Here is a 17144-nt window from a genome sequence, read left to right as displayed (position 1 = left end):
TCTTATTTTCCTCATTAAATCCTTGTTGTAGCTAGAGTACACGAAATGTAAAAGTGTAGACGAGGGGATGTGGATTGTAAAAATAGCTGCCGCATTTTTCAATTTTGTAAAGCTACATAGCACCATCCTATTTTTCTTCAAATTTCTTAATGAAAAATGAAAACGACCACTCGGAAAAAGAGCACGCCCAATAGAAAAATAGAAATTAAAAATTAAAAAAATCAGTTTAATAGATGTAGATTGATAGACTATAAGATAAGTGAAAATTGTGCAATTTTCAAAAAATTCAAGATGAAAACTATAGTCTCCTGCGTGAACAACAACAGAGACTAATAACAACCTTACTGAAAGAAAATAAATGCCCAAAATATACATTTTGGGAAACATGAAACTGTACGCTAGGGCCACGAGCTAACAGAAACGCCCATTCAAATATCTCCTCTATTACTAATCCCAATCACCTGTTTATCCAAGCCATTAATCATGTGATGCCGACATAATTTTTCTTTTTCCTCGGAAAGCACGTCTTAAATCTAACAAGAAAAACATAATGCCAACACCACCATATTAAAATCTATCTATATTTATTTTTATCCATATAATTACTGTAGTCCAGAGAATAGTCAAAGCCATCTCAGCTGATTAAACATCTGCTGGTGTTTAAAAAATAACTGCTGAACAAACATCTGTCGATATCTAAGCTGATTAAACATCTGTTGATCATTTTAAACAGTAAATAAAAATGGAAATCAAGCTAGTGGATTTGTTTTGTAATCAAACTACAGAATAAATATATTAAAACTAACGCATGATTAAAATGACAGCTATACAGAAAACTTCGAGGAAAATGACACCACCACCACCACCATAAACTCGGCATAGAGAGAGCGTTGCCTGCTTCATTGTTCAGTGAGCCTTTATTCTCTGAGTTTCTTGCATCTTTGCTCAATATGGCTTCATTTTCTGAGTTTACTGCAGTAACAGCTACGATATGTGCACTCATTGTTTTCTTGTGGGTTTTGTATAGATTTACTGTGCAAAGGAAAATGGAATTAGAAAAGAGATTGCCCCCTAGTGGACCGTTTGCATGGCCCATTATTGGAAATCTGAACCAGCTGAGAAAGCTTCCACATCGTGATCTTCATCAAATTGCGAAGAAATATGGGCCCATCATGATGTTGAAATTGGGCTCTGTTCCCACTGTTATTGTCTCTTCTTCTGCCATGGCAAAGGAGTTCTTGAAAACCCATGATAATGTTTTCGCAAGCCGGCCTCTTGATGCTCCAGGGAAATACCTTGGATATAACTACAAGGACATGGTGTTTGCCCCTTACGGTCCTTATTGGAGGCACATGAGGAAGCTTTGCGTGGTGGAATTGCTGAGTGCGAAGAGGATCGAGTCATTCAGTTCTATTAGAGAGGAAGTTATGCTTTCAGCTGTTCGTTCAGTTTGGGAGATGTCTGAGCAGGGTAAGAAGGCTGTTAATCTCACCAACATCTTTTCATCGTTTACGCAGGAAGTGATGTGGCGGATCCTTTCTGGTACTAAACTAACTTCAAGTGGAGAAGAGATAAAGAAGCTTGCAACAGAGGTTATAGTTGGAGTAGGAGCTGTCAATATTGGGGACTTCATTCCGTATTTAGACTGGATGGACTTGCAAGGAGTGAAGGGGCGGATGAAAAAGGTGCATGGTCCTGTGGCCCAATTGATAAGAAAGATAATTGAGGAGCATCAGCAGAGCAGGATGAAGTTGGGGGAGGAGGAGGAGAAAAGGGGTGATACAAAAGGCATCATTGACGTGCTCTTAGAAATGGGAAGCCTCGATGGAAGGCCAATCACGAAAGAAAACATTGAAGCCATTGTTTTTGTGTGTATCTATTTCAATCCCAAATGCTCTTTTCTCAATTTTGTTGGTTGGTTCTGTGTTTTTTATTTGATCTAACCAGGATTTCCTATGCTTTTAGGACATGTTCTTGGCCGGAGTTGAAACGACGTCTACTACATTAGAATGGGCAATGAGCGAGATTCTTAGAAACCCTAGCGTGCTCAACAAAATGCAAGAGGAGATTGATTCTGTTGTAGGAAGAGAGGGGAATGTAAGAGAACGTGATTTAGCAAGGATGGAGTACGTGCAGTGCGTGGCGAGGGAGACGCTGAGGTTATATCCTGCATTACCCTTGATGCTTCCTCATGAATCCATACAGGATTGTACCGTTGGTGGGTATTTGATTCCTGGGAAAAGCAGGCTTATCGTGAATGCATGGGCTATTGGAAGAGACCCATCCGTGTGGGAAGATCCTCTGGACTTCAAGCCAGAGAGATTTATGGGTAGAAAGGTTGATGTTGTGAAAGACAAAGAGTATTTCGATATGATTCCGTTTGGAGCGGGAAGGAGAGGATGCCCAGGGGCAACCATGGCTGACGTAAGTATGAATCTTGTTTTGGCTCAGCTTGCCCATTGTTTTGACTGGAGCGTGGATGGAGAGTTAGATATGACGGAACTCTTTGGGGTCACCACTCCCAGGAGTGTTCACCTTCTAGCTCGTCCCACCTTGAGGCTATTTACCAGCCCTTAAATTTTAATTAGAGTGCTCCACAATGATTTCCGTTCGGGATACTAGTCATCAAATAAGATCTTATATACAAAGATTACATCTTCCCACTTATATGTATGATTTCAGTTTCGTATCTATATAATTACGAAGCTAGTGATAGTCGACATTCTTGTTATTTTTTATTTTCGTCAACGTATAAATAATATTGATTGGGTTATTTGTGATTGTTAGAATATTTATTTTAACAATCAAATTTCTTATTAGTCTTTATTCACATTTAATTGGGTGATTTTAGTAGTATGGTTAGATTAGTTTGTGGTAATTAAAATATTAATAGGATGGTTTTTAATTATTTTGTTAAGTGACGTTGGTTGTTGCTTTGATTACAATGGTGTGAAATTGTTATGTGATTTTTGTATCTAGGTTCAAGGCCTTCTTCTCATGATCAAAATAAAAACCATATCTATATTATCTATTCAAATTCTCACTATTCATACAAACTAATTTTTCTTAAATTTTGGTTATTTATTACAACTGAAATATGTTAAAAATGAGCATGTAGCTATCAAACTTGTGATAATTTTGAGGTCAACAATAGATGTCCCAAAAACATCAAACCTAATTTACATTGATAGCTTATTATTTTTGGATTTTATGCCTCTGATGGATACCAATTTTTGTATTTATGATGGAAATATATCATGGAGTAGAGACATTTTTCTCCAATTGAAACTTCAAAATATTACTATCCTACCCACCTTAAGTTTCATGGGGAGACAATATGTCAAGTTTGTTAGTGCATTGTTGTTCAATCATGAAAACATTAATTTACATCCTAAATGAGTATATTTCAAACAATGGGAATGGAAAAACTACAACCTATTGAAGCGATGGCAAGAACAAATGTAATGTTTTGATTATTAGTTCTTGCCTATGGTAGGTAACTTATGAAATCATTCATGCATTGTTGTTCAATCATGAAAAATATTAATTTACATCCTAAATGATTATATTTCAGGCAATGGGAATGGAGAAACTACAATCTATTGAAGCAATGGTAAGAACAAATGTAATGTTTTGATTATTAGTTCCTGCTTATGGTAGGAAACCTATGAAATCATTTAGATACAAATTTTCTCATTTGAATTTTCAACCCTCCAATCAAAATACAGTATGAAAATTTATTAGACAGAAATACAATAGTTGATAATTAATTTCCATTTTTAATAATTTTCAAATATGAATTTTCTTTGATCAGAGAAATGAAAAAATCATTTTCATGCAAGAAATAAAATAAAATAATTAGTCTAATGTACATTCATTGCAAGAATCAATTTTTTCAATCCCTTCTAGAATGCTCTTCTCATGTTCCCTCTTTGCAATCCCTTCTAGAATTCTCTTTTCATCCCTTCCAAAATGCTCTATCTAGTTAAAGAATTAAAAGTTGTCTGGTTAGGGAATTGTAGGAATGGATCTTAGAAGACAATTGAGAGAGAGACGAATTAAGACTTTGGATACATAGAATAGAGAGATACAAAAATACATTATTTCAGATTTTTACTTTGTACCCAAGTTGGAGAACTTTAATTTCTTTCCTTTCTAAAATGCTTTGCATAGCTTTCTAATGCTTCCATATTTTACATACTTTGGACTAGGGTAGTGTGCACCTTAATGCTATATTTCTCAAATTGATTGGACTTATCTACTATACATAGATTTTATTTTTTCTTCTATTTTGAAATTTTCAATAGCTCAAAATTTTTGGGCCTTTTTACTGATTGCAATCACTTTGTTTTGTTCTTCACTATTTGAAACCGGAATCAAATCCAAACATTGAGTTTACTGGATTCATTTTATAGTTGATTCACCATTAATAATCATTTACATTGGATAAGGGGAAATGAAAGAAATATTGAATTGGTTTTTCATTATAGGGCTTATGTTTTTTAAAGGGTGTACCATTTGTTTTATTAGTACAATCCTAATGGAACTCAGTGGGGTAATATTGTAATGGAGCATGTGGTGTCAAATGATCTTATTAATTGGGAATCTCTACAATCTGCTACTATTTGAAATGATATAATTCGTTGTTGGTTTGGCTTTGCAACAACTCCTCAAGACAAGTCTATAATATGGTTGTTCCAAAGAGTGCATCTAATCCATGTCATATCCTGATCATTATATCATGCCAAAAAAAATTTGCAGCCTTGCAAATTAAACCATATAAGTTAAATATATGAACTTCATAGACTATAAGCTATATGTACAATGGATTCAAGGCCTATAGGTCAAGAGTGACAATGTAAAAGTAGCATTTGTGTAGAAACATCATTCTTTACAAACTATTGTTCAACCAATGCCTTATGCATATTCAAGAATTTCATAATAGAAACATAGTTAATCACCTATACCAAAAAGAAGTTAACCCTATATATAGTAAGGGAAGTAGAGCATCCATAGCCTTGCATGGAACTAGAATATTTTCTTAGTGTCTTTTGATTTCCTCATAGCCTAGCCAATTTTACCTAGACCTCTCTACTTTCTGTAAGCAATCTTATCACTTGTGGTCCACTATATGAGGTAGTAGACTGTCTCTCAATAGATAAGGCTAAAGAAACAAGTATCAAAGAGGTCCATATAGAAAAGGCTATATATGTATTCAACTTTTTCTAGATACTTCAAAGAAAGAAAATGAGGTAGAGACTGAAGCTCCCTCCACCTATATAGAGGTAGAAAAACTCATCCATTTGTCTATCAATACTTTGGTGATGGGAATGCAACATTGTACAGAAACATTAGGGTTGGAGATGCCAAGCCTTATTGTATCAACCATCTATTTCTAGGATAGGATAATAATAAATTTCTAGATGGGGTGGAGAAGGCCAAAGAGTCCCATTCATTGTAAGGATGTAGGGGGCACACTTGCCTTGTTTTGCTGAACCTATACAACATAGTGCCTTCAAACTTGTATTAGTGTTCTCTTTAGGGTTTTTCCCTCTTCTAAAACTCTTTTTCTAGTCTTCAAGTTTTTTCGGTCCCTGATGTTCTTCCTGTGTTAGCTCTTGTACAATTATAGGTGTTTAGCCCATTTATTATGCATTACAAACTAACAAAAATACTGCACACTTTCATCTCTCATAGGTGGTTTCCATTTTCTCTAAATAACATTCTTTTTCTACACTTATAACATCCAATTTCTAATAGTTAGGTGCATGTTTGTAGACATATCAAAATATTGAAACACTGGGTACACCAATTGGCTAACAAATGGCTCAAAGAAACACAACCTTCACCATAATTATAGAATATGCACAAACTTTGTTTTTTGAAGAGAGCTTATAAAAATGAAAGGGATTAATGCAATTGACAAGTGTAGAGTTCAAATTTCAGAAATCAACACTGAAACTAAACGAGTGTATGGACATATGTCATAGTTTTTTCTTGCAAAGCTACAACAAACATAGTTTTGTTGTAAAAAGGCATCTCAAAGCTTCAATAAAGAATGTAGATTGAAAGGGCTAATTTTTTTGTTTTTTAAATCTAAAGAGTGTCATTATTACTTGTTTCAAATTTCTGTTTTTGATCAAATATTGGCTGTAAGTTGTGCATTGTCATTGATTTTTGAGAATTTGAAATGGTTTGAAGGCATAGGATAGATACCTATAGAATTTCTAATATTTGATGGGAGATTTAGATTTCATCAAATATTATAAGCGGTTAGTGTTGCATAAAATGTATCCATATATGGACATGCAATCAAACATAAGGAATTATGTAAAAATAATAATAATTTTTCCATTTTTAAGTGATAATATTTATTTGAAAAGTAGCAAGGATAAATTATTTTTGAATGTCATACACAAACTTTCATTTAATATACATTGACATAAAGGACAATTAAAAGTTAATTTTCTATTAGAAAAAATATAATTTAATGGGGATATTATTTTGGTTAAGATAAAATGAGAGAATAAAACAAAAAAAGTTAAATTTTCATATTATTAGTAAGATAAAAAAATTGTATTAATTTTTTTTACAATTGTAGTAATTTTAGAAAGTGATAAAATTCAACTGAATATTATATATTAATAATACACAATTATAGTATTTTTTTTACATTTTCAATATTATAAGATTTTATATAAAATTAAGTTGTACATTAATAAGTAATAAATCATTATATTTAATCATATGGACAATATATATCTAATTAATTTTCTAATTACATTGAATAAAATTCAATTGATAGAAGAATATTCAAATTAAATATCACTAAAAGATTCATATTTAAGATTAAAATAAAATGGAGGTTTGGTTGTGAAACTTCATGCATTCATTCATTTAGAAAAAGTTTAATTGATTATTGCTTTTTTTTTATTGAACAAGAATCTATCACCAATATTTATTCTAAGACATACATTTAATTGAAAAAATATAACTAGGTAAAGAAAAACATGGTTCCTTTTATGGTATTTCATATTTACTAAGTTATAATATTTATTTCTCTTTAAATGACCGAGAGAATTGATGATAATTGACTGTGCTAGACAAAACATGTCCACTGGTGAAAAATTCCAAAAACTCTATTTGCCTAATGATAGCTTCCTAAGAATGTAATTATGAATATTTAAAGTCTCACACTCTATCATTCAATGGCCAAGTAGTGTAACATCACATACCCTATATCTTTAATGCCATATTAATTAGGGTCAAGTCCTTTACAACATAAAAATCCAAATTTTACATTGGATTTTGACATGATGTCATTCAAATTAATCCTCTCTCACACATTTGAAACCATAAAACTTGAAATAAATTTGTATTAAGTACTTTCATTAATTTGTGGGAATTGAGCACTATAACAACATCATTCTATGAGATGCAATATATATATATATATATATCCACCATTAATGAGATAGTTAAAAAAAATATTACATTCATCCTAATAGATGGCACAATGGCCCTTGAAACTCTCTAAATAAAGGCCAAAGAAGTGGATAAATTGGGCTTGGTAGGATTGTTTTGATCTCATCTCAAACTCCTACTCAACTCCTAGACTACATGATATTTTAGAGATATTTTAAGGAGTTAAAACTTTTAGGCTTTGAGTCTGTACCTTTCATTAAATCAAATTTAAAGACATATTAAAATAATAATTTAGAAAGTACTTTGGCCACATATATGAGTACACATATAACCATAGTTTCAAGGCTTGGGTTTGACAAATTGAAATTGAGGACTCAAATCTTTTAGCCTTGTCCTTTCATTCATCAGTCTTCACCAAATCAACTTTAAAGATAAGATCCTTAAGCTTGTTATTCCAATTTCCATGAATTACATTAGAATCACTATTTACAGAGTGTCTTGATTATCAAAACTTCTCCTACAAATATATATATATATATATATATATATATATATATATATATATATATATATATATAATGATAGATAGATAGATATAGATATAGATCGTTGTCATTCCCCTACCATTTTCAAAACATCCACCAATGTCTTGGCATCTTGAAACTTTCTGGACTACTAGGCTAAACTGATACAAGATAGAGCTTTTAATGGAAAACCATTAAGTCCTTGAAGAATTTAGTGATTTTCCTTTTGCAATTTACCTATCTTTTAGACTCTTATGTTTTTCCATGCCTTTTGAGCTCTACCTTAATAGACACATACCACATGTCATTCTCTCAAGTCCAAGCTAAAAGAGATGATATTTGAGAATTGGGATAAAAATGAATATGCAATTTTCTTGTTGGATGAAAACCTAGTATGTTGGCTAAACATTGGTCAACATTCCTTGGGTGTTTTAGTGAGTGTTTACCTATATCAAATGTTATAAGAAGAGACCTAGTAAACATTGAATGTAAAATCATCAACTGTGAAATCCATATTAAAATTTATAAATTCTTAGAATTTATATAATTAAATTTGATTCAATTAGTCTTGGTAATTAAATGTATAACTTGACTCAATTCTTACTCCAAAACCCAATACATTTAAGGTAGGAACTTTGACACTTGTGCCCCTTTTTCAAACTATATCATACTTGTATTCTTGTTATAGATACCACTACAAGGTTCTATGTGAGTTAAATATAGAAATTAGATCTATAGGTTAATAATTACATAATTGTTATATAATCAATATATAATTACATATTAACTAATCTTAAGCTATTCAATACTTTTTTTTTATTAAAGTAGTTAATATAAAATTATCTTTTATTTGGAATTTTCTTAGGGTTAGGTTTTTATCAAGATAAGGATTAGATTAAGGATTTAAGGGTTAGAGATCTATAATTATGATTAGAGGTTGGTACTTATGATTATAGTTTAAATTTTTTTATTGGGGTTTACCATTTAGTATTATGATTTGACATTTATGTTCATGTTTTCAATTTAGCATTATGATTTAGCTTATGAATCAGGGTTAAGATTAAGAGTTGGGTTTAGAATCAAATTTTTCTTGATTTTTAACTAAGGAGATGGTTCCATTAGTATCTTTTCTAAAGATCAAACTTCTACCAAATGAGGGTAGTTGGAAAAAATAGGTTAGTAAAGAACCAAAATCAGCCCCTATTAGTGTTGGGGACTGTCCCCACTCACAATGTCATTACTAAGAAACAAAAGAAGAAAAAATGTCATGTTTATTTATTTTTCCCATTACATAGGAAATTGAGTAAAGGAAATTGATAAGCATGATACGGGTTGAAATGACTGGTAAAATATTTCATGACCCAAAAGAATACAATAGCATAGGTAGGAGGGAGCACAAATCTATCATACACATTTCTAAGATTTGATCATCTCTTATTTCTCATCGTCCTTGAAGAACCTCTTTTTGAAGTGATTCAAAATCACTAAGGCTTTTTGTTCAATGTAATCCCTTTCACATTTAAGCCCAATCAATTTTACAATTATCATAGGGGTAATGAAAAACTTCAAGTTACCAATCATAATCATACCTTTGTGCCAACAATTGTAAAATCTATAAGACAAAATGCATTTAAATCCTCTCATATGTTTAATGTAGCACCTCATACCATCATTCTAGAAATTATTCCATATTTCAACATTTCACTTCAGTTCTATTATTTCTCTTGGCTGATCCTTCTTTAGTACACCTTCCATGATTCCAACCTTACTTAATTCATATAAATTTTCCTAAATTTCTTTCAAATAATCAATAATGAATGCTAGCTTTCCTCAACTTTTTGCATTATCCCAATTTTGTCTTTGTTTTCACTAAAGCCTTTTCTCAAAGAAACTTTAAGAAAGAAAGTATTTTTTATTTTCTCCAAATATACAAAGATGTGATAAAATGTAATCATAGCTAAAAGACACCTCAGAAAATGGTCATCCTTAGACTAAGTGACATGAATTTTGATTTCACTTGCATCCTTCTAGTAGTTAATATCACTTAGGGAATTTATTGTAATGAACAACAAATCATAATTGCGATCCCAATTACCCTTATCAAATCTCATACCCATCCCAATATTAAGAAAAAGATAAGTAACAACTTTATCAGTATATGGCCCTTCCAAAAACAATTATTTGATAGATAGTAGGCCACAATCCCCAAGATTGTATTTATATATAAAAAACCATCTCAATTGGGAACCAAAAATCAAAGATGGATATGTATCCTTGGTGTATTCCTTACATAAATTTCTTTCAATAATTTAACAAATTTTAGCACCTATATTTGTTTTTAGAATTTATAACTTTACTCCTGATAATTCCTTGTGAGTATAATCTAAAAATTAAACATGGCAATCATGAAGTTGTTAGAATGAAAATATGTATGATTCATAATCATAAATGAAACTTATCTCCTATTAAATTTATTTTAAAATCAAATAGTACATAAAGAAAAAATTTAAATAATAAAAAATATGTAACTTATTAACATTTAACTTCCTTGAATAATCCATAAAGCATCATTTAATTGATGGTGTATAACTTGACATATGATAGGGAGTGTCTTTTCACAATGGGCCTAGTTTTTGTGAGGTTCATTATCACTAAATGTTTTTCTTGTTTAGTGGGTTGTGTTATAATAGCGATAAATTTGGAGAAGGCTTATATTTATTATAGTTTTAACTCCACTAAAAATGTAGCAATCATTATTTGTGATGGGAATGGGAAAGTCGATATTCAATGCAATATTGGGAAGGATATTTTACATCATCCAAGATGGATATACAAATCTTGAAACTAGGTTTCAAAAGAAAATCACAAAAATAATGTGATATGGTGATCTAATTATTATTGTAACTTAATTTCTATGAAACCTAAGTGGCCTTTATTCAATTGGGGTTTTCGTAACTTCAAACATCATTTCTCAGAGTGTAAGGGCTCGACTCTACTTTTCAACATTTTGATGAAGGAAATGGCTGCTAATCTTAAGGAAGGGGAAGAAGAGTTAGTTGTGGTCCTTGATGATGGCAAAGTCATGGAGCAAGCTAATTTGATGATTGAAGCATCAAGAATTGAGAGAGCTATTTAGAAAGACAAAGTGTTGTGGTCTCATTTGAAGGAAAGAGGTTTCATCCCCTTCATGAAAAGTATTGAGGGCCATGACAAGATGGTTACTTCGTAGTTCAGCAACTCCTAGAAGAAGCAAGTGGTCACCATTGATGGGATCTCCTTTGAGATCACTAAAGAGTTGATAGGTAATGGAGGAAGCAACCAAGAGTTAAAGACAAGACAAGCCTCAGGAACTTATTTTTCTCTAACAAAGCCCCTGTCTGCTTCCACAGTGGTTTTGCAAGGGACAAGCTTCCTGACCTATAGGCTATGGTCTATTATGTCATAATGCACTATGTTATTATGAAGGACAGAGTCAAGGTCTTTTATTACTGTCATTTTCCTAGTTTGAATCACTTTCAAAACAAAGATTATATTTCCCTCCCTTTTCTTCTATTACATTCCATTGAGATTTGTGTCTGGAATATTAGAAAGAAAAACTTGGATTTTTCATCTTTTTAAATTTTATAAAGGCCTACACCCTCAAATTCTAAGCCCTAGCTCATCTACCTTGAAAATTACTGCCCAAAGTTTTTCCCCCCATTCCATTGAGGGCTTTGCTACCTTGCTTGAGGAGATTAAGAATGAAAAGATTGAAATCCTTGATGTTGATAGCTAATGTAGAAGCATTCTAAGTTGCCTTGAAATACTACTCATTTTGTTCATTCTAGTAGTTTTAATCAAGTTTCAGTATTAACCAGCAGTGTTAATTGAGTTTCAATACTAACCTACAGTATTAATCAACTTTCAGTATTAACTAGCAATTTTAACTAAGTTTTAGTGATAACCAAGTTCCAATGTTGATCAAGAGTTAATTCATGTGGTAAGTAATGCCTATGTTTTGTGATCAACAACTCAGATGAAGAGGTAAAATATGGAAGCATCTAGAAAACTTTTTATGAAACTCTTTAAATATAGAATATTTTAACCTAGATGATATGGTGATTAGAAGAAAGATGCAAATAGTGTGATAGACAAGGAGTAATATGTGAATAGTGAACTGAAGGATCAAGATAAAATTAGAAGTCAAGTAGAAGTGTTTTGTTATCTCTAGTACAACAAGTGACCTAATTGGTGCAGTGAATAGGAAGAAAATCTTTTCCCGATTAGAAGAGAGGATCAATTTACAAAGAGAAGACTCAAAATCATCTTATAGAAGAAACTGAGAGTCAAGTACTAAATTAGTTCTAATCAACTTGAGTTAGGGTAAAACTCTTAACAGGTCATTGTGTATCTGCTAATAGAGTCCTTACTTTACTGTAAGTGTTAAATCCTATAACAAGATGAGACCTAATAGTTTCAAAAGATTTCAATAGGACAAATCCCTCATATGGTAGATCATATATTATGGTGAAACATTGTAGCACTAATATGTTAACTTTATTACTACAATAGTGAAGATTTATGGGTGTCATCCCCACCCTAGTTTTACCTTCAGCTTGGAGGGTTTATAGGTAACCAAATATTGTGTTATGTTTTTATTTTCATGCATGTGATAGATTAGATTTACATGTTACAACAAGTTTAATCTTACAAGTTTTACATGCATAAGAAAACTAGTGAATGTGTGAATGAATTGATGAAAAAATAAAGTGTTTAAGATTATGATTCACCCTCGCTCCCCCCTCTCTTAGTATCTTGTTATCTTGTTTATACTTTCCCCAATCAAAAAAATAGTAGTGTTAACTAAGCTTCAATAAATTAACTAGTAGTGTTAACCGAGTTTTAGTGTTAACTAGCAGTGTAAACAGAGTTCTAGTGTTAATCAAGTTCTAATGTTGATTGAGTGTTCCTTCATGTGTCAAGTGAACCTAATATTTTCTATTGGTTTGTTCCTTCTTTGACCATCTTTTGTAATTGGTTCTTAGTTTGAGCTGACTAATATGCAGTTAATTTGGATAATGAATTTAATGATAGGATCTTGTCTTGGGATGTGTGCAAACCATTTTAAGATTTTTCTTTCTTTTATGTAATGATCTAAAATCTTCTATATGCCATTTTGCTAGTTATAAGTAAGGGCATTTCGTTTGGGTTAGATGGGTTTGAGAGAGTTTAGAGGAGATGTGCCTAGAAGTGCAAATTTGAAGTTGGATCGTAGAGTTTAAAGTTATATTTTGTATCTAGTGATAACCTAAAGGGCCTTATAGCTGTGTATGTATGCTGATAATTTGATGTATCAATAAAATCATCTCTCTCTCTCTCTCTCTCTCTCTCTCTCTCTCTCCCCCCCCCCCCCCCCCCTTCTCTCTCTCTCTCCCTCCTTAGCATTTTTCTCTATGTGTGTGCTTCCATTGTGTTTACTCCAAGAAGGTGTTTGTATAGTTAGGTGTGCCTTTGGCTCTAATTCTTTCTATCCCTTCTTATGTTAGGTAGTATCAAAGGTTGAGGCTTTTCCTTGTAGAGATTGGATCATGTACAACCCTAAGTTGAATTTTGCTGTATGGTGCCATATCTGCTGATTTGACCTATAACTTTTGGGGGGTTATGATCTTGCAAGAACTTGTTTGTAAAGATGGTTTGAGGTAGAGGAAATGTTGACACTCCTATTATGGACATGTTAAGATAAATTGTAGCCAAATTATATGTTGTGGAGATAGCTCAGAGGAAAGGAACACATCTTGATTATGTGAGTGATGATGAAGCAATGGCACCGAACCCTAGTCAACAACCTGAAGAAGATCAAGATGATAAAAGATTGTTGAGAGTGTTATCGAGGGCACATTTAAGTCCTATTATAGAAGATGTTCCTTATGATGGAAAATTGGACACCAATATTATGTTGGATTGGATCTCTGATATGGAGAATTTCTTTGAGTTTGAAGGCAGTCTTAGTAATAGGAAGGTGAAAAATTGAAGTCACTAGATTGAAAGGTCATGCCTCACTATGGTGGGAACATTTGAAAATTGATAGACTAAGAAGAAGAAAGGATAAGGTCAAGACTTGGCTGAAAATGGTGAAAAAAGTGAAGAAGTTCCTTCTTGCTGATTACCAAGTTAGCTTTGTTGAGAAAGATGCAAAATTTGAGAGATAAGGAAATGACTATGAAGGAGTATATTGAGGAATTCTATAGATTGGACATCAGATTTAGACATGTGGATGATGAGGTTGAGAAAATTGCAAGGTGTCTAAATGGATTAAGATATGGAATTTAAGATGATATTAGTTTTGTGAAATTAGAAATTGTGGAAGAAGCATATGTGTTGAAAGCAAAGGAGATCTTGATAGAGAAACATTAACAAAGACAAAGAGGTAGAGGTGGTAGATTCCAAAGAGGCAGAGGTAGATTTTATGGAGAAGTGCAAGTTAAGGGAAAATCTGAATGGAAAAGTGAGTATAAAGGCAAGATCGAATGGAAAGGTAGTAATTCTTACCAAGAAGTTACTAGCTCTTATTGAGGAAGAGGTAATTCTTATCCTAGAGGTGGTTTTTGTGGTAATTATTTTAGATGTGGTAAAGAAGGACATATATCCTTTGAGTGTAGATACTCTAGTGACAATGAACAAGGTAATAGAAATTCTATGATTCAAGGACATCTTGAGGGATCAACATGTGGATGTAAGGTTGGAGAAAATCTAATTGTGAGAAGAAATTTGTGTAGTAAGGGAATTAATAAGGAACCTATCTAAGGAGAAGTGTTTTTGAGACTAGATGTAAGATGGTTGGAAAATACTACAAAATGATAATTGATGGTGGAAGTTCAAAAAATTTGGCATCAAAGTTGCTTGCTACAAAGTTCCAATAGTATAGGCTAAAGCATCCTAAACCCTATCATGTTTCATAGATCAAGATGAGCATAAGATATTGGTAAGTGAAAAATGTGTTATGAAGTTCAAGATTGGAAATTAATTTGATGAAGTTCTGTGTCATGTTATGCCTATGGATTGTTGTCATATTATGTTGGGTAGAACTTAGTGATATGATAGATATGCTATGCATGATAGAACATCAAATCAATATACTCTTTGGGTGAATGGAAGAAAAAAAGTATTGTTGCCTTTGATTCAAAGTACATATGAGGTTAATTTTACTACTATTAGAGTTTGTGTGGTTAATGGGAAGAAATATGAAAAGGAAATGAAGAAGAATAAAATCTATTTTTCCATAATTCCTAGAGGATCGAGTTGTGCTAGTAGTAAGCGACTGACATAAAATAGTAATGACTGAGTAACAGATAGTATTAACCAAGTGTAAGAGGATAGTAGTAATTGAGTGACAATATAAATTTCAAGGTTGTTGAATGCATATAAAGAAATTGTTATACAGGATATACTTGATGGTTTACCACTAGTAAGAAGTATAAGTCATTGTATGGACCTGATTCTTGGAGTTAGTTTTCTGAATAAATGACCATCTAGATTGACAACTACAAAAGATCAAGAACTTAATGGACAAGTGTAGAAAAATTTGTAGAAAGGTTTGATTAGAGAGAGTTTGAGTCTATGTGTTGTACCTACTATATTAGCACCTAAGAAGAATGGAGAATAAAGAATGTGTACTGATTCCAAAGCTATTAATAGGATCATAGTGAAATATATATTTCATATGCCAAGGATGGATGACATAATGGATTGCTTGAGTGGAGAAAGGTATTTTACCAAGATTAATTTGAAGAGTGGTTATCATCATATCAGAATTAGAGAAGGTGGTCAATATAAGACTCCTTTCAAGACAAAATATGGTTTGGATAAATGGTTGGTAATGCCTTTTGGTTTAACTAATGCACCTAGTACTTTCATGAGGTCGATGAATGAAGTTCTCAAGAAAATTTTAGATAATTTTGCAATTGTTTATTGAATGATATTTAGATATTTAGTTAGACTAAGGAATAACATCTTGAGCATGTTAGAAAAGTATTGCAAAGATTGAAAGAGGTGAAGTTGTTGATTAACTTTTTAAAAATGTTCCTTTATTCAAGAAGAGATTATTTATTTGGGATTTTTGATTCCATTTGATGGTTTGAGAATGGATCCCAAGAATGTTAAAGCAATTTTGGAATGGCCTACACCTGAGAATGTGGGTGAGGTAAGCTCATTTCATGGTTTGGCTAGTTTCTACAAGAAGTTTATAAAGAATTTTAGTTATGTTTGTAATGCTCTAATAGAGACAATGAGAGGAGATGAAAATGATTTTAAGTGGACACATGGGGCAGATAAGACTTTGGGCCCCCTTAGGTTTTTTTCCCTACTAGACCAGTATTATGACCAATTTGTATTTGATGGAAAAGTTTATGTGTAATGTTAATATTTTTGATGTTTTTCATTGTTTTTACCTTACTACTATGCTTATGGGAAGTGTTTTGAAATTTAGAAATAGGGTTGGATAATTTTACTGTAAAGACTACCAACTAATCTTCTGACCATTGTTTGTGCTCGGTCAACCCCCATTTTGGCTTTTTCTTAATTTCAAAAACTTCCTTGATATCAGCTAAATTTAACATGTTTCTTTTAATAATATAGGTAATAAACCAATTTCACATAAAAAATTAATATCTTAAATATACCTATATTAGCAAGATTATCTACTTCTCCATTACCTTCCCTATAAATATCTTTTATAATTGTTTCCTCAAATTGATCAATGATGAGTAGGGCATTCATTAGTTTAACATTAAGGATCTAATTTGGGCTCTCTCTTTTTCTAAACATATTTAGGATAATTTGTAGGTTTCTTTCAAGAGATAATTTATTAATACCTATCCCTATACTTAGAGTTAAACCTTCTATTAGAGCATCTAATTTAGCTAATTTATTAGACATTACTCCTAAAGGTTTGGCATGTTTATTTAGACATGACCAATTATCTAAATAAATAACACATCATAAGCCTATTCTTCCTTGATTACCTCTAGTGGCCCCATCAAAATTTTGCTTTGACCACCCTGTAGAAGGAGGTTCTCATTTACATTCTTTCCAACTGATCTTTTTAAAATTTTATGTATATTATTAGTCAATTTATTATATTAAACCATTTTTTATGCATATTTGGATCCCAGTCTTAAATCAAACCTTCTTTCTTAAATGATTTTCTAATAGTATTGT

At 32.0% G+C, this 17144-nt stretch overlaps 1 protein-coding gene across 1 annotated transcript in view; it reads left to right on the top strand.

Moving 5' to 3' along the window:
* Positions 1 to 2577, top strand: part of LOC149563138 (cytochrome P450 750A1-like) — a 50598-nt gene extending 48021 nt beyond the window's left edge. Inside the window, exons 2-3 of the mRNA XM_089823971.1 lie at positions 985 to 1868; positions 1966 to 2577. Of these exons, the coding sequence (XP_089680097.1) occupies positions 1047 to 1868; positions 1966 to 2577 (1434 nt within the window). The 5' untranslated portion in view covers positions 985 to 1046. The remainder of the gene's footprint in view (positions 1 to 984; positions 1869 to 1965) is intronic.
* The last annotated feature ends 14567 nt before the right edge of the window (positions 2578 to 17144 follow it).

Source organism: Cupressus sempervirens, chromosome 4 (assembly GCF_028749045.1).
Source record: "Cupressus sempervirens isolate cs-2001-9-10 chromosome 4, ASM2874904v1, whole genome shotgun sequence".
NCBI classification, from domain to species: domain Eukaryota; kingdom Viridiplantae; phylum Streptophyta; class Pinopsida; order Cupressales; family Cupressaceae; genus Cupressus; species Cupressus sempervirens.
This window is presented reverse-complemented; position numbering and strand designations above follow the sequence as displayed.